At 40.4% G+C, this 22,708-nt stretch overlaps 1 protein-coding gene across 2 annotated transcripts in view; it reads left to right on the top strand.

The window, feature by feature from the left end:
* MED24 (mediator complex subunit 24) overlaps positions 1-22,708 on the top strand; it is a 222,609-nt gene that overhangs the window by 164,999 nt on the left and 34,902 nt on the right. Inside the window, exons 24-25 of one of the 2 annotated variants that reach the window (XM_053698182.1) lie at positions 12,331-12,408; positions 17,193-17,341. In XM_053698182.1, the coding sequence (XP_053554157.1) occupies positions 12,331-12,408; positions 17,193-17,341 (227 nt within the window). Of the gene's footprint in view, positions 1-12,327; positions 12,409-17,192; positions 17,342-22,708 lie in introns of both variants that reach the window. The other variant, XM_053698175.1, reaches the window with a different exon arrangement.

The raw sequence follows: 22,708 nt of genomic DNA, 5'->3' as shown, positions 1-22,708 counted from the left end.
CTATCTCCCCTTACTCTCCTAATAATAAAAAATGTATTAACCCCTAAACCGCCGCTCCTGGACCCCGCTGCCACCTAATAAAGTTATTAACCCCTAAACCGCCGCTCCCGGACCCCGCCGCCACCTACATTAACTACCCCCTAATGTGAGTTCCTACCCCGCCGCCACCTACATTAACTACCCCCTAATGTGAGCTCCTACCCTGCCGCCAGCTACATTAACTACCCCCTAATGTGAGTTCCTACCACGCTGCCACCTACATTAACTACCCCCTAATGTGAGTTCCTACCCCGCTGCCACCTACATTAACTACCCCCTAATGTGAGCCCCTATACCGCCGCCAGCTACATTAACTACCCCCTAATGTGAGCCCCTATATTAGCGGGTACATTAACTACCCGCTAATGTGAGCTCCTATCCCGCCGCCAGCTACATTAACTACCCCCTAATGTGAGCCCCTATACCACCGCCAGCTACATTAACTACCCCCTAATGTGAGTTCCTACCCCGCCGCCACCTACATTAACTACCCCCTAATGTGAGCTCCTACCCCGCCGCCAGCTACATTAACTACCCCCTAATGTGAGCCCCTATACCGCCACCAGCTACATTAACTACCCCCTAATGTGAGCTCCTATACCGCCGCCAGCTACATTAACTACCCCCTAATGTGAGCCCCTATACCGCCACCAGCTACATTAACTACCCCCTAATGTGAGCTCCTATACCGCCACCAGCTACATTAACTACCCCCTAATGTGAGCTCCTATACCGCCACCAGCTACATTAACTACCCCCTAATGTGAGCCCCTATACCACCGCCAGCTACATTAACTACCCCCTAATGTGAGCCCCTATACCGCCGCCAGCTATATTACCTACCCCCTAATGTGAGCTCCTACCCCGCCGCCAGCTATATTAAAATGATTAACCCCTAATTTAATCCCCCTACACCGCCGCCACCTATATTAACCCTTTAAGGACACAGCTTTTAGTTTGCTCAATTGTTTTATGACGGAAAAATTCTGTCATATGTCCTTAAGAGGTTAAATTAATTAACCCCTAAAATACTAAACTATCCCTACCACTAAACCTAAGTCTAACCCTACAAATAGCCCTGAAAAGGGCTTTTTGCGTGGCACTACCCCAAAGTAAACAACTCTATTGCCAGCCCTTAAAAGTTATTAAATCTCCCGTACTGTCTAACACGCCTCCCAAACATAGCCCGACACGTCTAACCCTCTATCCGCTATCTCCCCTTACTCTCCTAATAATAAAAAATGTATTAACCCCTAAACCGCCGCTCCCGGACCCCGCCGCCACCTACATTAACTACCCCCTAATGTGAGTTCCTACCCCGCCGCCACCTACATTAACTACCCCCTAATGTGAGCTCCTACCCTGCCGCCAGCTACATTAACTACCCCCTAATGTGAGTTCCTACCACGCTGCCACCTACATTAACTACCCCCTAATGTGAGTTCCTACCCCGCTGCCACCTACATTAACTACCCCCTAATGTGAGCCCCTATACCGCCGCCAGCTACATTAACTACCCCCTAATGTGAGCCCCTATATTAGCGGGTACATTAACTACCCGCTAATGTGAGCTCCTATCCCGCCGCCAGCTACATTAACTACCCCCCTAATGTGAGCCCCTATACCACCGCCAGCTACATTAACTACCCCCTAATGTGAGTTCCTACCCCGCCCGCCACCTACATTAACTACCCCCTAATGTGAGCTCCTACCCCCGCCGCCAGCTACATTAACTACCCCCTAATGTGAGCCCCTATACCGCCACCAGCTACATTAACTACCCCCTAATGTGAGCTCCTATACCGCCACCAGCTACATTAACTACCCCCTAATGTGAGCCCCTATACCACCGCCAGCTACATTAACTACCCCCTAATGTGAGCCCCTATACCGCCGCCAGCTATATTACCTACCCCCTAATGTGAGCTCCTACCCCGCCGCCAGCTATATTAAAATGATTAACCCCTAATTTAATCCCCCTACACCGCCGCCACCTATATTAACCCTTTAAGGACACAGCTTTTAGTTTGCTCAATTGTTTTATGACGGAAAAATTCCGTCATATGTCCTTAAGAGGTTAAATTAATTAACCCCTAAAATACTTAACTATCCCTACCACTAAACCTAAGTCTAACCCTACAAATAGCCCTGAAAAGGGCTTTTTGCGTGGCACTACCCCAAAGTAAACAACTCTATTGCCAGCCCTTAAAAGGGCTTTTTGCGGGGCTTTGCCCCAAAGTAATCAGCTCTTTTACCAGCCCTTAAAAGGGCTTTTGGCGGGGCATTGTCACAAAGTAAACAGCTCTTTTGCCTATAATCTATATATATATATATATATTAAGTATAATAAGTTAATAACCCTATCTAACTCTAACACCCCTAACTAAATTCTTATTAAAATAAATCTAAGTAATATTACCATTATTAATTAAAATATTCCTATTTAAATCTAAATACTTACCTATAAAATAAACCCTAAGATAGCTACAATATAATTAATAATTACATTGTAGCTATTTTAGGGTTTATATTTATTTAACAGGTAACTTGGTATTTATTTTAACTAGGTACAATAGCTATTAAATAGTTAATAACTATTTAATAGCTACCTAGTTAAAATAATTACCAATTTACCTGTAAAATAAATCCTAACCTAAGTTACAAATGCACCTACACTATCAATAAATTAAATAAACTACAAATCTCTAAACTAAAATACAATTAAATACACTAAACTAAATTACAAAAAAAACACACACTACATTACAAAAAATAAAAAAAGATTACAAGAATTTTAAGCTAATTACACCTATTCTAAGCCCCCTAATAAAATAATAAAGCCCCCCAAAATAAAAAAATTCCCTACCCTATTCTAAATTACAAAAGTTAACAGCTCTATTACCAGCCCTTAAAAGGGCCTTTTGCGGGGCATGCCCCAAAGTAAACAGCTCTTTTGCCTGTAAAAAAAAACCCACAATACCACCCCCAACATTAAAACCCACCACCCACATACCCCTACTCTAAACCCACCCAAACCCCCCTTAAAAAAAACCTGTTCCGATCAGCCAATAGGAAAGAAGATTGAAGATGCCGCTTGGAGGAAAACTTTGCCCCGATGGAGGACCTCTTCTTTGCCGCTTGGATGAAGACATCGCCCGGATTGGATGAAGAGTTCGGCCCGGCTGGGTGAAGATGACTCAAGGTAGGGAGGTCTTCTGGGGCTTAGTGTTAGGTTTTTTTAAGGGGGGTTTGGGTAGATTTAGAGTAGGGGTATGTGGGTGGTGGGTTTTAATGTTGGGGGGTGGTATTGTGTTTTTTTTTTTTACAGGCAAAAGAGCTGTTTACTTTGGGGCATGCCCCGCAAAAGGCCCTTTTAAGGGCTGGTAATAGAGCTGTGAACTTTTGTAATTTAGAATAGGGTAGGGAATTTTTTTAATTTGGGGGGCTTTATTATTTTATTAGGGGGCTTAGAATAGGTGTAATTAGCTTAAAATTCTTGTAATCTTTTTTTATTTTTTGTAATTTAGTGTTTGTTTGTTTAGTGTATTTAATTGTATTTTAGTTTAGAGATTTGTAGTTTATTTAATTTATTGATAGTGTAGGTGTATTTGTAACTTAGGTTAGGATTTATTTTACAGGTAAATTGGTAATTATTTTAACTAGGTAGCTATTAAATAGTTATTAACTATTTAATAGCTATTGTACCTAGTTAAAATAAATACCAAGTTACCTGTTAAATAAATATAAACCCTAAAATAGCTACAATGTAATTATTAATTATATTGTAGCTATCTTAGGGTTTTTTTTAATGGTAAGTATTTAGATTTAAATAGGAATATTTTAATTAATAATATTAATATTAATTAGATTTATTTTAATAAGAATTTAGTTAGGGGTGTTAGAGTTAGATAGGGTTATTATACTTAATATATATATATAATAACTATATTAACCCTAATGTAATTAGGGTTAATATATATAATAACTATATTAACTATATTAACCCTAATATAATTCGGGTTAATATAGGTGGCGGCGGTGTAGGGGGATTAGATTAGGGGTTAATGTATTTCATATAGGTGGCGGCGGTGTAGGGGGATTAGATTAGGGGGTAATACATTTATTATAGGTGGCAGCGGTGTAGGGGGATTTAGATTATAGGCAAAATAGCTGTTTACTTTGTGACAATGCCCCGCCAAAAGCCCTTTTAAGGGCTGGTAAAAGAGCTGATTACTTTGGGGCAAAGCCCCGCAAAAAGCCCTTTTAAGGGCTGGCAATAGAGCTGTTTACTTTGGGGTAATGCCACGCAAAAAGCCCTTTTCAGGGCTATTTGTAGGGTTAGACTTAGGTTTAGTGGTAGGGATAGTTTAGTATTTTAGGGGTTAATTAATTTAATATAGGTGGCGGCGGTATGGGTGATTAGATTAGGGGTTAATAAATGTAATATAGGTGGCGGCGGTGTAGGGGGATTAGATTAGGGGTTAATAAATGTAATATAGGTGGCGGCGGTATAGGGGGATTAGATTAGGGGTTCATAAATGTAATATAGGTGGCGGCGGTGTAGGGGGATTTAGATTAGGGGTTAATTAATTTAATATAGCTGGCGGCGGGGTAGGGGGATTTAAATTAGGGGTTAATAATTTTAATATAGCTGGCGGCGGGGTAGGAGCTTACAGGGGGTAGTTAATGTAGGTGGCGGCGGTATAAAAGGCTCACATTAGGGGGTAGTTAATGTAGGTGGCGGCGGTGTAAGGGGCTCACATTAGGGGGTAGTTAATGTAGGAGGCGGCGGTGTAAGGAGCTCACATTAGGGGGTACTTAATGTAGCTGGCGGCGGGGTCCGGGAGCGGTGGTTTAGGGGTTAATAACTTTATTAGGGATCGCGGTTGACAGGTAGATAGACATTGCGCATGCGTTAGGTGTTAGGTTTTATTTTGCAGGTAGTGTAGGGAGCTACGGGGCTCCGATACACAGTGTAAGGCTTACTATGCACACAATTTGTGGCGAGGTGAAAATGGAGTAAGATTTCTCCATTTTCGCCACGTAAGTCCTTGCGCTGTATATTGGATACCAAACTGTGCTGGTTTGGTATACCTGTCTATGGCCCAAAAAACTACGGCCGAAGGCAGAAATATACTAGCGTAACTTCTAGGTTACGCAATATATGTGATACCAAACCAGCGCAAAATTTGGCGTCGCCGGCTTTTGCGGGCGACGCTGCATATCGGATCGAGGTCCAAGTGTCTTTATTAGTGTCTGCATCAGTGGCTGTATAAGTGTCTGCATTGGTGGCTGTATTTGTTTCTGCATTAGTGGCTGTAGTAGTGCCTGCATTTGTGTCTGTAGTTGTGTCTGCATTAGTGTCTGTATTTGTTTGGTGATGTTGCTACCTAACGTCATCCAATATGGTGGGATAATGTCAGTGTGTTTTGTGCATAGGCATAACCAATGTTTCATTCAAAAGCATTTTTGATGTACTTGGTAATAAGGGGAAAAACTGTTGTCTATAGGCTTATAAAGTCCTTTTAGCTGTAGAACTCAAACAAAAAAAAACAGATTTGTAAATGTGTTAAGTATTGATCATTTGGATTGTGATTATGAAAACGGGACTGGCACAAGTATAGGATCATATTGTGCCAAACCGATGATGTAAACATTTCTGCAAATAAACATTACAATTTAAAATGGCTGATTGTACCAACGTCAAAAGGGCTCATCTGCTGTTTATCATGCAGGTAATAATAAACCTATAGGTTTTCAGACAAGTGTGGTGTAGATCTACAGCCTCACAATGTAGGTTGTAACAGGATGACTTAGTCACATTGAATTGTGGTTTCACTCTTAAAGAAAGTATCTTTATCCCTGTCATTTTTTCTACTTTTTTCCCTCCTTTCGTGGGGTGGGGCTATTTTGTTGGCATTACTTGTAATATTGTCTCCAGTTTTAGTTATGATGTCTATCTTCTTTCTAATTTATTCTCTTATCTACAAAGAATGCAGATGGTCAGCCAAGACTTAAAGTGAAGGTCAATTTAGATGAATCGGTGCCCGGTTTTTAATAAACCTATTAAAAACAAGGGCACATTCATCAATAATTGACATTTCACTCCTTTTCTTTAAATACTTACCTTTTAATCCTGACAGCCGCTGCAGTGCTTCCTCCGCCCAACTCAAGCCCTCTTCGCGGGGTCCAAAATGACGAATCTGGCTTGCTCCAATCACGGCATTGCCTCAGGCCATGATTCCCCCCAGGGGGAAAGCCGTGATTGGAGGAAGCCGGATTCGTCATTTGACATATGAAGAGGCTTCCGGGGGAATCGCTGGAGCGGCTGTGAATATTATAGTTACTTTCATGCTTAGGCTGGTTTACGAACTTCAGGTTAGCGCACTAAATCCCTTATAGTGGTTAGTTTTTTTCGCACACATTTTCTTGCTACTGATGAGCGTAATTTTTCCTTTGGATGTAATGTTAATGTCTCCTGTTTGTTTTGCAGTTCGGCTTAGCGAGCTTGTACCTGTGAGTTTATTTAAAAAGCTACTTTTTCCAAGTAATTTTCATTCCTCAAGAGCTTTTTAAGGGGGTTATAGTGTTTATTGAATTGCTTTGTCATATGCTTTATGGAGCAGTCTCATTCTGTCCCTAAATCTACTTGAGAAATTGAGTCCCCTGAACACCTTTCTACCATTATTAGGTGTGCTTATTGTAAAAGCTGAAGTGCCTTCTCAAGCTCATTTGTAACTCATGTTTAGAATTATTGTAATGTAATCAGACAAACCTAATGCTGTTTCTTTGGGTATCAATGCACCTTCTGTTAACTACTGGAGAATATTAATAATGTTTCACCTACTATGAATATTTTTTTTTTTTATCAAGGCTGCAGTTTCTGAGGCGCTGGCTGCTTTCTCACCTTCAAACAAGCATAAAAGGTCAGTTCAGATTTTACCTTCTACAAGTTCTATGTGACCTGAAACCAGGGATACTGTTATGTCTTAATATAGTGACGTTTCCTCTGGTGATGAGGAATCTTTAACTGTTGATGAGGAATCTTCAACTAATGTTGAACCTGATATTTCTTCTTTTTTGTTTAAAGTTGAAAATATTAATTTTCTTTTAAAAGAGGTCTTAATTGCTTTAGGAGTTAAAGATCCTAACGTTTCTGATGATAAGCCATGTAATCGTTTGAATTCAGTTTTTAAGACTGTTGTTAATCTCCTTGAGGTTTTCCCTATTCCTGATGCTGTCGCCGACATGATTTCTAGGTAATGGTCTAAGCCAGATAATTAATTTACTCCTCCTGCAAGTTATATCCTTTATTTGCTGCTAATGTTGATTTGTGGGAAACTGTTCCCAAGGTATATGGGGCCATTTCCACTCTGAATAAACGTAAATGTAAAATAAATGGAAAACAGTACTTCTTTTAAAGACCCTTTAGATTTATGAGTATTTTCATATAAGGGCTTTTTTACAAGCAGGGTGTTTGCTCAGGCCAGCTATTTCTATTGCTGATGTAGCTGCTGCTTTAACTTCCTGGTTGTCTAGTCTTTCAGAACAGTGTTCTGATGACTCTGCTAGTGCAAATCTTTTGGGTTTACTCAAATGTGCCAATTCTTTTATCTGTGATGCTGTATTTGATATTCTGAAGATTTTCAATAGCATGTCTTTGGCAGTCCTTGCAAGGAGAGCCTTATGCTCTGCTGATATGGTGTCAAAATCCAGATTGTTATCTCTTTCCTCTCAGGGAAAGAAGTTGTTTGATTCTGGTTTAGATTTTATAGAATCTACTGTTACTGGAGGTAAAGAGGCAAAAAGTCTAGAGGGAAATCTAAAGCTTTTAATAGTTTGTGTTCCTTTCGTCAGAATAAGGAACAAAAGGTTAACAACTCTGCCCAGAAGGCACCTCAGCACTATGTCTCCAGACTGAGCCAAACTGAAAACAAGTCAAAGCAGGTTAAGGAATCTATCCCTACTACCAAATCTGCATGAAGGTGCGGCCCCAGATACAGAAGTTCTGTTAGGAGGCAGGTTAAGCTTCTTTCAGGGGGTTTGGTTTCAGTCTGTTGCAAATCCCTGAGTTCTGAATATAGATTCTCAGGGGTATCGAATAGGATTCAGAACAAGGTCTCCCAGAGGAAGATTTTTGCTGTCCAATGTTCCAAGGAATCCTGTAAAAGCTCAAGCTTTTTTCCAGTCTGTCTCAGATCTGGAAGCTATGGAAGTGATCCAGTTCCTTTGCAGGAACAGGGGATGGGATTTTATTCAGTTCTCTTCATTGTTCCAAAGAAGGAAGGTACTTTCAGACCAGTTCTAGATCTAAAAGATATGAACAGGTTTGTAAGGATTGCATCTTCCAAAATGGAATCTATTCGGACTAGTCTGCTTATGTCTACAATAGATTTAAAGAATGCGTACCTTCATGTTCCAATTCACAGAGAATATTTCCAGTTTCTAAAATCAGCATTTCTGGACAGGCATTTTTAGTTTGTTGCTCTTCCATTTGGTCTGGCTACAAAGGTTCTGGGTGCCCTTTTGTCTTTAATCAGAACTCAGGGTATTGCAGTGTTTCCATACCTGGATGACATCTTGGTTCTAGCGCATAAGGTCTAGAAGGCCTTTATTTCGAGGTGTAAAGATCATGGTATTTCTTGTGTTCTTTCAGAATTCCTAGGATTTTGCAGTTCTTGCAGGATGGTCTGGAAAAGGGCCTATCAGCTAGTTCTCTGAAGGGGCAGATTTCTGCTCTTTTAGTTTTGTTCCATAGGAAGATTGCTAATATTCCTGATATTTGTGGTTTTCTTTGTTTCCTAATACCAAGAATGCTTCATAGAGATCTTTACATACTTTTGGACATTGTTGGTGCTTTGAAATATTTAATAGATGCTACTAAGGACTTTAGACACATTTCTAGTTTATTCATTCAATTTTCTGGTCCTAGTAAAGGTCAGAAAGTTTCTGCTTTTTCTTTGGTTGAAACTTTTGATTCACAAGGCTTACTTGGAGACGGGTCAGCCCAAACCGCAGCAAATTACTGCTCATTCTTCAGAAATTCTACCATTTTGATGTTTATGCTTCTTCTGAAACAGCCTTTGGTAGAAAGGTTCTTCGGACAATTGTCTCAGTTTGATATATTTTTTTTTATGAGTTTTTGCATTTTTGATTTATTTTAAGTCCATTAAAAAAAAAAGGATGTATGGGGTTGTGGGTTTAATTTCACAGTGAAAAAAATAAGTTTTTAAATTCCTAGCTTTATGTTATTACTCCTTGACTCCACAGCTTGGGTATTAGTTCTCAGGCGTAATGGATCATGGACTCTCACCACCTGTATGAAAGAATACACAATTTATGCTTACCTGATAAATTATTTTTTTTCATGGTGGTGAGAGTCCACGAGACCGCACCCTTATAAAAAAAAATTAGGCTGATATTTCTTTTTCTTACCTCACTTTCATTGGTTATACATAAGACTGAGGTATGTTTGAGCGGGAGGGGTTTTATAGGGCTCTTGGAGTTTGGGGATCTTTGCTGCCTCCTAGGGGTAGCGTAATGGATCGTGGACTCTCATCACCATGAAATAAATGAATTTATCAGGTAAGCATAAATTATGTTTTTCATGGCTGTGGAGTTATGTCCCTTACATCTGCAAGGTAAACACTTAAACATCTGTATGTATACATATTCCTAGAAAGTATTCTGTCACTTCTCCTTTTGTTCTCTGTACAGAGGTTGTGAGGAAGCTTTGATGACGTGCTCCCCACCCGAACTTCTTATAACCAACATATTTCACAATACAGTTCTTATATTATAAAGTTCCGTCAGGAAAGTTTTGTAACAGTATCAAATAAAATAAAATAAAAAATAAAAAAAGGAATACGAAATTAAATTACATATGTTGTGATATATATTGCTTAGGTTTTCATTTGTCTGTTGTTAAAATACCCCTGACATTAGGTTGGCTTATAAGTAGTAAGATAGAGGAAACTCCTTATCCCATAAACTTAAATTGAGAATTCATAAATACATCATTTTCTTTCATGTAATTGGCAAGAGTCCATGAGCTAGTGATGTATGGGATATACAATCCTACCAGGAGGGGCAAAGTTTCACAAACCTCAAAATGCCTATAAATACACCCCTCACCACACCCACAATTCAGTTTTAAGCAGCGACTTGGTCTTCTTTGCATACATTTACTAAATTCTACCGTTTTGATGTATTTGCTTCCTCGGAAACAGTTTTTGGTAGAAAAGTTCTTCAGGCAGCTGTTTCAGTTTGATTCCTCTTATGTTTTAAGTTTTTTTCTTTTCAATTATAAGAAAAACTTATTGGGTATTACTATCCCATACGTCACTAGTTCATAGACTCTTGCCAATTCCATGAAAGAAAACATAATTTATGTAAGAACTTACCTGATAAATTCATTTCTTTCATATTGGCAAGAGTCCATGAGACCCACCCTTTTTATGGTGGTTATGTTTTTTTTTTTTTTTTTTTTGTATAAAGCACAATGATATTTCCAGTTCCCTTTTTGATCCTTTTACTCCTTTCTTTATCACCTCACTACTTGGCTATTTGTTAAACTATTTGTTAAACTGAATTGTGGGTGTGGTGGGGGGTGTATTTATAGGCATTTTGAGGTTTGGGAAACTTTGCCCCTGCTGGTAGGATTGTATATCCCATATGTCACTAGCTCATGGACTCTCTTGCCAATATGAAAGAAATGAATTTATCAGGTAAGTTCTTACATAAATTATGTTATTCTTTCTGAAGTGTAGACTGGAAATGCCCAATGCTTTTTACTTTATTTCCGGTGAGCGGTTTTAAACAAAACTAAAAATTGGGTAAGGCCACAATATAGAGATGTGTTTTTACATTCAGAATGAACATTTTGCATTAGTCATTTATAGAGTACATTTCTATTGTAACTATGTTAGTTTGGATGTCATTGATATGTACTCTAATGTGAGATATGCATGAGTCATTACAGGAATACAGAATGGCAATGCTTATGGGAGTACTCTTTAAATTGGATGTTAGTTTGACAGTCCCACATTGTGCTTATTTGTGTCTGCAATAAAGAAAGATAAATATACTCTATGGGGCTGTATTCTGTTCTACAAGAAAAGAAACCTATTATGTTTATTGTATGAAGAGTTTTCAATTAATTCAGTAAAGAGTAGAAATACCTTAGGCATGGAAAGCAGACTCCATTTAATAACATGAAATTGATTCATTTATTGTACTGGAAAGATGTTAGTTTTCCATTTCCGGAGCACTATAAGGCAGCAGTTTTACAAGAATGTTATTCATTTGCAAGAGCACTAGATGGCAGCAGTTTTACAAGAATGTTATCCATTTGCAAGAGCACTAGATGGCAGCAGTTTTACAAGAATGTTATCCATTTGCAAGAGCACTGTATGGCAGCAGTTTTACAAGAATGTTATCCATTTGCAAGAGCACTAGATGGCAGCAGTTTTACAAGAATGTTATCCATTTGCAAGAGCACTAGATGGCAGCAGTTTTACAAGAATGTTATCCATTTGCAAGAGAACTAGATGGCAGCAGTTTTACAAGAATGTTATCCATTTGCAAGAGCACTAGATGGCAGCAGTTTTACAAGAATGTTATCCATTTGCAAGAGCACTAGATGGCAGCAGTTTTACAAGAATGTTATCCATTTGCAAGAGCACTAGATGGCAGCAGTTTTACAAGAATGTTATCCATTTGCAAGAGCACTAGATGGCAGCAGTTTTACAAGAATGTTATCCATTTGCAAGAGCACTAGATGGCAGCAGTTTTACAAGAATGTTATCTATTTGCAAGAGCACTAGATGGCAGCAGTTTTACAAGAATGTTATCCATTTGCAAGAGCACTGTATGGCAGCAGTTTTGCTAGAATGTTATCCATTTGCAAGAGCACTAGATGGCAGCAGTTTTACAAGAATGTTATTCATTTGCAAGAGCACTAAGATGGCAGCAGTTTTACAAGAATGTTATTCATTTGCAAGAGCACTAAGATGGCAGCAGTTTTACAAGAATGTTATTCATTTGCAAGAGCACTAAGATGGCAGCAGTTTTACAAGAATGTTATCCATTTGCAAGAGCACTAGATGGCAGGGCTATTTCCTGTCGTATAGTGCGCCAATACAGAATGTCATGGGAGCGAAGCAAATTTGATAATAGAAGTAAATTGGAAACTTTTATAAAAATGATGTGCTCTGTCTGAATAAAAAAATAACATTTTTATATCCCTTTAATGCTGGCTAAGATTAGATGTCCTTTCTTCTCACACAGCAGATCGTCCCATGAACAACTCTCTCTCCGCCTCTCAGATTCATAATATCAGTGCAAAGGAACCACTGAACCGAGTGCTTGGTAAGTTGCCTCACTTTTGCTCATTTCTTCTGCCCTAGGTCTGGTGTAGCCTTAATATAGATTTCTGAAGTATGTAAGAATGCAATGATAGGCTAGATTGTCACAACACATATATTAAAAGTATTAACAGCATAAAGAGAGGTGGTCTGGCAGGTTATTGGCTATGAATGTTGTAGAGATCCTGACAAAATTTGGTTACAAAAAGAAAATGTAACAAGAGAAAAGGTGAATACAATGTTAATAAATATGTTACCAGGCGTATGTCTATATGTTCATTACTATGATACTGCCAACATGGTTAACACATTGTCAAAAATGTGTACAAAACCTCACTCTAATAGCATTCACTTACAAAGATTGTCCTATTTAATGGAAGGCTGGAGCCACCTTTTCAAGTTGCTTTAAGACTCCAACCTAAATACTAAATAAACAATTTGTTTTAATTAGGTGAATGGGATGTGCAGTACCTATTTAGCCTCCAGGCTGTGTTTGTCTGTTTTTCTTTCTCTCAAGCACTATGAGTTATGGGTCAAATAATTTCTGCTTCTCTCTTCAAATTGAAATTAAACTCCTGGCTTTATGTACAACTCCTGGTGCACTATCATGAGCACACCGAGATGGGATCAACTGCTTAAACCAGTGGAAGGTGGCCAGTCTTTCTTTTTTTTTTTTTAAATACACAAATACACGCACACATTAAAATACATACATAGGGGGCGGAGCCAACTCTCACAGAGGAAAGACGTGTTACTGCAGAGCTCCTGAGACCTGATTATTAACATCATTATCTATAGTGTTTTAGGAGCTTCTATATCCTGAATACCAAGCTCTCAGGATGGGGGAACCTTCCGCATACCTAATCTCTATTTTGGAAGGACTGATTGACAAAGCCAACTATCATTTTAGCAGTTTAAGAGCCAGCATTGTGGAACTCCGCAACCAAGATGGCGCTGATCACCCACCCAGTCCTGACACCCACGTGGCTGACTCTTTGTCTACAACACACTCTCCTGAGCCACCGCAAGAAAAGCATCTCAGTCGAGGTCCAACCACAATCTCACCCGGCAACAATCTGTCACAGGCATGCCCAGCTGAAACGGTCCAAACAGAGGCCGTTGTGTCTGAGTCAGCGGAATATCTACAGATCGTGAAACAACAGCGCTCCCTGCTCTTTATACCTCCTTCCTCAAGTTGGCAAATACCGCCTACACCTAACATCCTTAGGGCTACAGACGGCGCAGAGAAATATCGCGGGCAGATGGGAGAGACCCTACGCTCACCGCTTGAGAAGTCCTGGGACAGAGGTGAGGTTTGGCCGGAGGCCACTTGCCCCTGCATCTGCTCCGCAGCTCTTAACTTGGGGGTCCGCGGACTGTCTGCCCATCTAATGCCGCATAAAGATAATTCAGGATTACACCGCTCTCTTCCTACACTGATTGCTCAGGACTTAGCTCTATCTGGGGCCCATAGATCGGATGCCATACATCACATCGATGTACTGAAAGGCCATTTTGACCCGGGAGGCTGCTCTCAGGACATTCTGGAAAGGAAACTGCGATCTATCTAAACTTTCCCTATCTCACATTTGTTTCAGAAATACGTGCTTACACTGTGATACGATGGTATATGAACTTATGCAAACTGGCAGGACTTTTACATTCATATATATTTCTGGGCTGTAAAGTCAGACCCTCTCCCCTTACCCAGACCGGTCCTGACCAACTATATAGAAGAGGCATCGGTTAAGGTTATATTTATTCATACTCCAGAACTTACTACCCAGCGTGGTAAGGCCCCGCACTGAGGAGATCATTCTGGCAACTAGCCCACTCTACAGGACTATCCTTCTCCACCTTTTTACACTACTTAGCCCTCCTATACATCAGGATTGCAATCCTGGGACCTGCCACGTTTATGTTCAGTTATGTTTGTTCTCTAGTTACAATATGGGAATGTGATGCATGGCGCTTTAGCACAGTTATATGTAATTCGAGCATGCTAGCTCTGCCACTCATCATTGCAACTTATCTCATAGTATGCGCAAGTATGTTTTCAGCATTCCTATATATTTTGTATGAGACTTACAATGTATAAGTTATGTTTGTCACTATGATCGCTGTTATATTGTGTGTTAATGCTTAAACTCACTACAATCCACCCTAATTATTATTAGATATATTATGTTTTCACTTGTGTTGTGTAAGTTTACATTTACGTGGCATTAGGGGTTATTTGTGTATTTATCCCTTGTAGAACTGTATAGCTAGCTAAAATCCTTATGCATGTCCTGTTGTGTGATAGCTATATATTTGTTCAAGCTTTCCTACCACAATGTACAAATGTAATGATGTTTGATTTCTTACTTACTATGGTCTTGAAACCTGTGTCCATACAACATTGCAAGCTCATAATTTAGACTGCCTTATCTCGTCTTATACTTTATGTCTTCACTTATGGTGTGTATGCTTGCATTTATGTGACATTAGGGATTACTTGTGCACTTATCCTTTGTAGAACTGTATAGCTAGCTAAAATCCTCCTAGACTACAGACAGCTAACCCACTTTTCCTTACCAGCTAATCATGCTACATGTTTAAAATGTCTATTTCCTAGCTTCATGACCGAGTCTGGGATCAATTTACTATAGAGCTCGCTATATGCGTATATTTGGTACACGTGGTTTCACTTTAACTTTGCTCTTATGCTACTTCCCACTGGCAATATTTGAAATCCTTATATAGATATCTAGTCATTACTAATTTATAAATTCAATTTTAATATCTTGAATTTTTCTGAGAACGCACACTGCTAATCCTTGATCTGATATATTATGTTGCGTTGGATGCAGCACCTATTTCGCTTCATCGGCTATATGATAGAAATATGTACGCTTCTTACTGAAGGCTCAACATAGCATTATGACCACTTAAACCGCTAGCAACACTCTATAGACAGTTATCTCCTGTTCTGCCTTTTAGATCTTGCTAACTCCATAACATAAACCCAGCCTACCTTAAACATATATTTTAGAATGCCATATTGCAGATTTGCTGCCCCAGAGCACTAGATTTGTCTAAAACTACCTCCATATCCTGCTCTCTGGGCTACGATGCTGGTATATTAAATATTGACATCTTTTTGTTTACTCCTAGATGAGCATAACCTTTATCTTCCTACTGCAATGCTCCTGGAATCATCAGTGAGCTGACATGGATATGGCTACTTGAACCTTAGTTGAATTTTTATAGCTTAATACTACATACACTGTCAATACAGGAGTTTATATAATACATCCAGTTAGTTCACGCATGGAAATTGGATTAGGTGTATAGACAGATCTTAACACTAATTATTTCTTCCACCCAAGTTTATTTTAATGAGCATTTAGAAATTTACATAGGATCCCAGTCAACCCATTTATTTTAATCTAGCTGTCACTTATAAGGCCTAGGATTACCTTACTTGTAATGCCTCTAATCATAGTTCAAGACTACATATATATCATCCCTAGTTTCTCTACTGTCATTCCCATATTATTAATACACATCATTGGCTCTGGTGGGGCCTCTCTCCTCCCTTTCCCGCCGGTACTTGTTGCCTGCGGGTCATATCCCTCCTCCTTTTTCCTACTCTGCCTATAGGTGACACTCCCCTAGGAGAGGGGCTCACCCTGTGATCTCCTAGGCCCCAAATATTATCTCCCTCCCCCCCAAGACAAACTTTACATGTCCAGTAGCTGTCTCATTCATTCCACGCCCCACCCTAGAATACATAAATCCACCTTACTGTTACTATAGATACTGCCGGGCCGTGTTAACTGGGAAGGCACGGCTAGGCATAACTTTGAGTTTGGTCTGAGATTTATCAGCATGGGCTAACAGTATGCATAAATAGAGATACCTGTCTATATTCATCTAGGATTTTCACATATCTCATAAACCCCCCCTGTTTCTATCCTTATTGGGAAGCTACTCTTACTCTTGCTCCTATCCTAGCTTGGCTTAACACACGGTCTAAGTAGAGGGCAATCCTATTACATAGCATATTTAAATGCTTTGGGTCTTCGAGTTACCTGCCTATCCAACATACTAACTGGCTCCGCCCCCCCCACCCTTCCTTTTTTATTATCAAGCGGCTCTTGCCCGCTGTAACCTCCCCTCCCATTAAAATATAGAGCTACCCCCTCCCTAGCCCCAACCGTTCACGTATGGATATTTAAATCTTCTTCTCATAGTGCTAGGGGAAGACCTTTCAAGTATATATTATTTTCATGATGCTCTATGATAAAACTGAAGTCTTCCTATGAAACAGCCCACTCCTCAGAGTTACGCTTATGATATCTGAATAAGTTTCATTGCTAATAATACAATGTCTTTACTCTTTTGTATTTCTTTTTTTTTCTTTTGAGGGCATACCTTATGTACTGTATCTGTTCATGACTTCAATAAAAATTTATTTAAAAAAAAAAAAAAAAAATACATACATAGAAGTGCCAAATAGTTACAGTACAATAACAGTACAAGATCAATAAACACATTTATTGTATAAAAGAGTAAAATAAACAATGACAAGTTAATGAGCAATTGGACATTATGACAAATGTGATCTTTTATGTACAGCTTGGGGGAAATGGTGTAAAATGAACACGTTCAAAAGCTAAAGTGTGCTTTAATATTTATTGTAGTTTTGTGCAACTGAGGATTTATTTGCTATCCCAGTTCCCTATGGACAGGACCAACATACATTTTATTTTAAACCATTTTTTGTATTATATTTTTCTTTAGCCAACCTGTTTCTGCTGATCTCATCCATCCTTAGTGCCAGGACTGCTGGTGCCCATACGCAGTTTGTGCAGTGGTTTATGGAGGAATGTGTAGAGAGCCTGGAACATGGAGTAAAGGGGGGCATTCTGCAGTTTATGCCCTTTAGTATGGTAAGCAAGATAAATAGACTTATTTTAGTATATGCTATGAGATATTACGGCAGAACAATCTTTATGCAGTACAAAAATGCCTCTGCCTGTGTAAATATCAGCAATTCCAAGTGACAAATGTATCTGCGTATCAAAAGATTTGTTACTTTAATTTGGGTACCAATATTTGCAGAGACCCAGTTTAATGAAGCATTTTGAGCAAAAATTAGAGAGACGTGGATGTCAAGATGTCAGAATTAATCTTTCATGATTCAGAGTGTTTATAACTTAAAAAAATCAAATTGACTTCTTTCTCCTAGTATCCTTTGTTAAAACATAATTGTTTTCGATGACAGCCTCACAAGAGAGCTTGTGTCTTTAGCACTATATAACATTGTTGCAATCACAATGGCATGGGGAGTCCACAATTCCATTAATTACTGTTGGGTGTTCAACATCTGGCCACCAGGAGGAGGCAAAAACACCCCAGCCAAAGCTTAAGTATCCCTCCCACTTCCCATACTCCCCCAGTCATTCTTTGCCTCTGTAACTTGGAGGAAGGCGAAGATGGTGCTCTGAAGATATTTGGATTTAAAGGGACATGAAACCCAATTTTATTCTTTCATGATTTAGAAAGAGCATGTCATTTTAAACAACTTTCTTATTTACTTCTATTATCTAATTTGCGTCATTCTCTTGCTATCCTTTGCTGAAAAGCATATCTAGATAGGCTCAGTAGCTGCTGATTGGTGGCTGCACACAGATGCCTTGTGTGATTGGCTCACCCATGTGTATTGCTATTTCTTGTATTCTCTGTCTTAATCATGAAAGAAATATTTTGGTTTTAGTGTCCCTTTAAGTCCTTTAATGTGTAGTTTACTTTCAAGATAGGACTGGGGTTAATGCTGTGTCCATGTAAACCTCTTAGTAAGAGTATTGGCAGCTGTTAACTGCTGGATGTCGCAGGGATTTTCTCTGTCCTCCTTCCACCAATCTGTGCTAACACCACCACCTGGCAACCAGTGTTAACTTACACTGCTTTCCTTTCTACCTCAGGTCCCTGTCAGAAGTGAATATGAAGCTGTAAGACCTAGAAAAACTGTGTCTGCTCCACAGCAAGACCCTGGAGGGTAAGTTCTTTGTTTTTTATATTCTTGATCCAACAAGGGATCTTCATCTAGGAACATAAATATAAGGTCATAGTGTGATATCTCTCTAATTTGAGCAACCCATCCTACTTTGGCTGTATGTAGGGCTTTTATCAGGATCCTCCAGTGTCTCCCTCTTCAACACTGGAGCTCCTGTTCATGTGTATGGGTATTATTTTATTTGACTGTGTCAGGCTGCACTGCCGTGCTCCTCTTAATATATTCATGGGGCTTATAGCTTATTGTGCCTTTGCACATGAGGTGTAATTGACAGCAGTGTTTAGGCTGTACCTATACATATAATCATAGTGCCTTAATGGTGTTCCGCTTATCCTTAAGGGTTAATCCTGATGTGGCCTTGAGTGCTAGTCCTGTTAGGACCAGCTGCCGATGTGCTGTTCTCTTAAGACGGCGGGGAGCATTTCATGGCTTCAAGTACGATTCTTGAACTTTGTTAGCAAGGGGCTGTTGTAGACAAATAGGATCCCTTGGATTCCGGGCGCCTAACTGTTCTGCGGTGGTAATCTGGTTAATCCCCTTCCCGCCGTGAGAAAGGGTTTTTTTTGGCGCGGTCTTCACACAGTGATGGCGTCTCCTGCTGGGGGGTTCTTCAGCGCTTGAGCTGCGACTTCTCTAGAAGGGGTAAGTTTGAAGCGCTGTTGAGTTTAATCACGGGCTCCAGGTTGATCCGGAGTGACTCATTTTCGTTTCCTTGGAACGTGGCATGGATGGGAGTTATGACAAGTTCTCCTAGATAATGCTGTACTTTGTGTGCCACAATAAGTAGTAATACATGCCTGTCTTTTAACAGTATGATTAGGAGGTGCATTTTCTTTTTTAAAGCTGCATACTATAGCATATCAGTTTTATTTATTGAATCTGTATTTGCTGTGTTAAATCCAGTGGCTTTACAGAACTCTGTTCTTATTGGTCAGGAAGTCTCTCGCATCCTTCAGTGGGCAGAGCCTCACAATTGTCACTTTTTGGCCATTCATATCCCAGGAGTAGAAATTTGGGAAGCGGACTATCTGAGCAGACACGTTCTACCCAGGGGAGCTGGCTCTCCATCTGGATGTGTTCTCCAAGATAACCCTCATTTTGGGGGTTCCGGAGATAGACCTCAGGGCCTCCTGTCTCAATACCAAGCTGCCCAGATACCGTTCCAGATCAAGGGACCCTCAGGCAGTGTTGGTGGACGCATTAGTGGTTCCGTGGGAGTTCATTCTGATGTATCTGTTCCCTCCGTTTGCCCTTCTCCCGATGGTCATAGCTCGCATCAAGCAAGTGCGGGCCTCTGTGATCCTAATTGCACCAGCTTGGCCTTGCAGGACTTGGTTTGCAGATCTGGTGAAGATTTCATCCTTCCCTCCGTGGAGGTTGCCTCTGAGGACGGACCTTTTACTTCAAGGTCCGTTCCTTCATCAAAATCTAGTTCCTCTAAAGCTGACAGCGTGGAGATTGAACGCTTAGATCTGTCTAAAAGAGGTTTTTCAGATAGGGTCATTGACACTCTGATCCAGGCTCGTAAGCCTGTGACTCGTCAGATGTATCAAAAGGTCTGGCGCACCTATCTCTCCTAGTGTGAGTCTCAAGGCTTCCCTTGGCACAAGGTGAGAGTTCCTTGAATTCTGTTTCTCCAGGAGGGTTTGGAGAAAGGTTTGTCAGCTGGTTACCTAATGGGACAGATCTCTGCCCTTTTGGTTTTGTTACACAAGAAGTTAGCTAATCTTCCAGGCGTTCATTCTTTTATTCAGGCCATGATCAGAATCAGGCCTGTGTTTTTAATCTGGTTCTTTGTGTTTTTCAACAGGCTCTGTTTGAACACATTCTGTTGATATTAAACTTTTATCTTGGAAAGTTTGTTTTTGTTGGCTATTTCTTCAGTTTGTAGAGTTTTAGAATTATCTGCCTTACAGTGTGACACCTCTTATCTTATTTTTGACAATCTTCTTCCTTGTTTGTAGTGTATGCCAGTAGATGCAAGGGTTAAAAAGCCACTGTAACTACTCTTTCCTTTTGGCTGAGGAGTGTCTTTCGTTTGGCTTATGAGGAAGCTGGTAAGCAGCCTCCTGAGAGGTTTAAGGCTCACTCTACCCGTGCTGTGTCGTCTTCTTGGGCTTTTAAGATCGAAGCATCCATGGAAAAAATCTGTAAGACGACTACTTGGTCCTCTTTGCATACTTTTTCGAATTTTTGATGTTTTTGCCTCAGCTGAAGATTCCTTTGGGAGAAAGGTGCTTTCGAGCCGTGGTGGCTTCAATTTAGGTCTGCCTGCCTTTAGTTCTCCCTCCCTGTCCATTCCGTGTCTTTTCTAGCTTGGGTATTAGATTCCCAACAGTAATGAATGGAATCGTGGACTATCCATGCCATTGGAAAGAAAACAAAATTTATGCTTACCTGATAAATTCTTTCCTTTCCTGGCATGGAGAGTCCACGACCCGCCCCTATTTAATTTTAAGGCAGCATTTCCTTTTACAAGATATGACGAGTCCACGGATTTCATCCTTATGGGATATTGCCTCCTGGTCAGCAGGAGGAGGCGAAGAACTCCACAGCAGAGCTGCATAAATAGCTCCTCCCTTCCCCCTCAACCCAGTCATTCTCTTTGCCTGTGTTAGTGATAGGAGTGAGGTAAAGTGAGGTGTTAGTTTAGATTCTTCAATCAAGAGTTTTTTATTTTTAAATGGTGCCAAAGTGTACTATTTTCCTTTAGAGCAGCTTCTGCAGTTATAGCCTTTTGGCTATGGGAACTGGTGGGGTTATAGCCTCACTGCGCCTCCCATTCTTCTGCTGCTCTGATATGATGGCCTTAGAATCTAAGGCTTAGATGAAACGTAACTAAGACCCTTCTATCTTCACAGGACCTCAGGAGGAAGAGAGGACCTCTTGACACTGTGAATTATCATGCTGTTCCTCAGCATGGAGATAAGTGCAGTCTTTTATTCTGGGACAAAGTATATATCAGAATTGACTGTACTTTGCCTTTTTCTTGTTTGTTCTCTATCAGAGATTAGGGGCTAAAAGGCTTCTCTTTAACAATATGCAGATTCTCATTAGTTAAAACGAGAACCGACACATTGCTTATTTCCTGCAGACATTCTAGACAAGATAAACTAGAAGCGCTGGGAATGAATGGTGTTTATACACTGTGTATGTTATTGGGCACTCTATGTTTAATGGTGGAAGGTGTAAAACATACAGAGGTGGCTGACGCGGGAGATTGTGGCAAAAGTATTGGATTGTTTTAGACTCCGGTTAATGGCGGTTCAGTGTGTGTATACGCCACGGAGCTGCAGGGTTATGTTTACGCCCACGAGGGAGGGGCTTCTCGTTCGCGCGCTTACTGCGCAGTATCCCTTCTATTCAGCTCCGGATGGCAGCAACTTTTCACGGCCCCTAAGTTCGCTTGTTGTGAAATAATTACAAGCGATCGTAGGTGCGCCGCATAAGAGGTGTCAGTGTCAAGCAAGTGGGGGCAGGTAGGAGCCGCAGCAGAGCTGCGGCGAGGTGACAGGCTTTTTACCAAAAAAAGAAAAAGGAACAAACAACTTGGGGGCAAGCGTAGTAAAACTACTTCTTGCTAGCAGCTCAGGGTCAAGCGTAGTAAAACTACTTATTTGCTTATCGAATAGTAGCAGACTTTATTATTTAAAGACACAGTACTCTATTTTTTCTGATGAGATTCAGGGTATGCCGCAGCTTTCTTCCAAAGCGTCACAGCCTTTAACACCCGCGCAAGTAACGCCATGTTCTTCAACGGTGTCTGCGTCATTTACTCTGCAGGATATGGCTGCAGTTATGTCATCCACTCTTACAGAAGTTTTATCTAATTTGCCTGTATTACAGGGCAAACGTAGTAGAAAAGAGGCCCAGGTGGTTCATGCGACTTCTGATTCTTTGATGGCGATCTCAGATGTACCCTCCTAGGGCTCTGAGGGGGGGGGGGGGGGGGTAGGGAGGCTCTGTCTGAAGGGTAACTATCTGACTCAGGTAGTGCATTACCCCAGACAGATTCGGACGTGATGTCCTTCATATTTAAGTTTGAACACCTTCGCCTGTTACTGCGGGAGGTTTTGATGACTCTGGACGACTGTGACTCTATTGTGGTCCCTCCAGAGAAATTGTGTAAGATGGACAAGTATTTGGAGGTTCCATCTTATTCTGACGTTTTTCCAGTTCCTAAAAGAATTTCAGAAATTATTACTATGGAATGGGAAAGAACGGGTATCCCGTTCTCACC

Source organism: Bombina bombina, chromosome 1 (genome assembly GCF_027579735.1).
Source record: "Bombina bombina isolate aBomBom1 chromosome 1, aBomBom1.pri, whole genome shotgun sequence".
Taxonomy (NCBI): Eukaryota; Metazoa; Chordata; class Amphibia; order Anura; family Bombinatoridae; genus Bombina; species Bombina bombina.
Note: the sequence above shows the minus strand (reverse complement) of the source record. Positions and strands in the feature narration are given on the sequence as shown.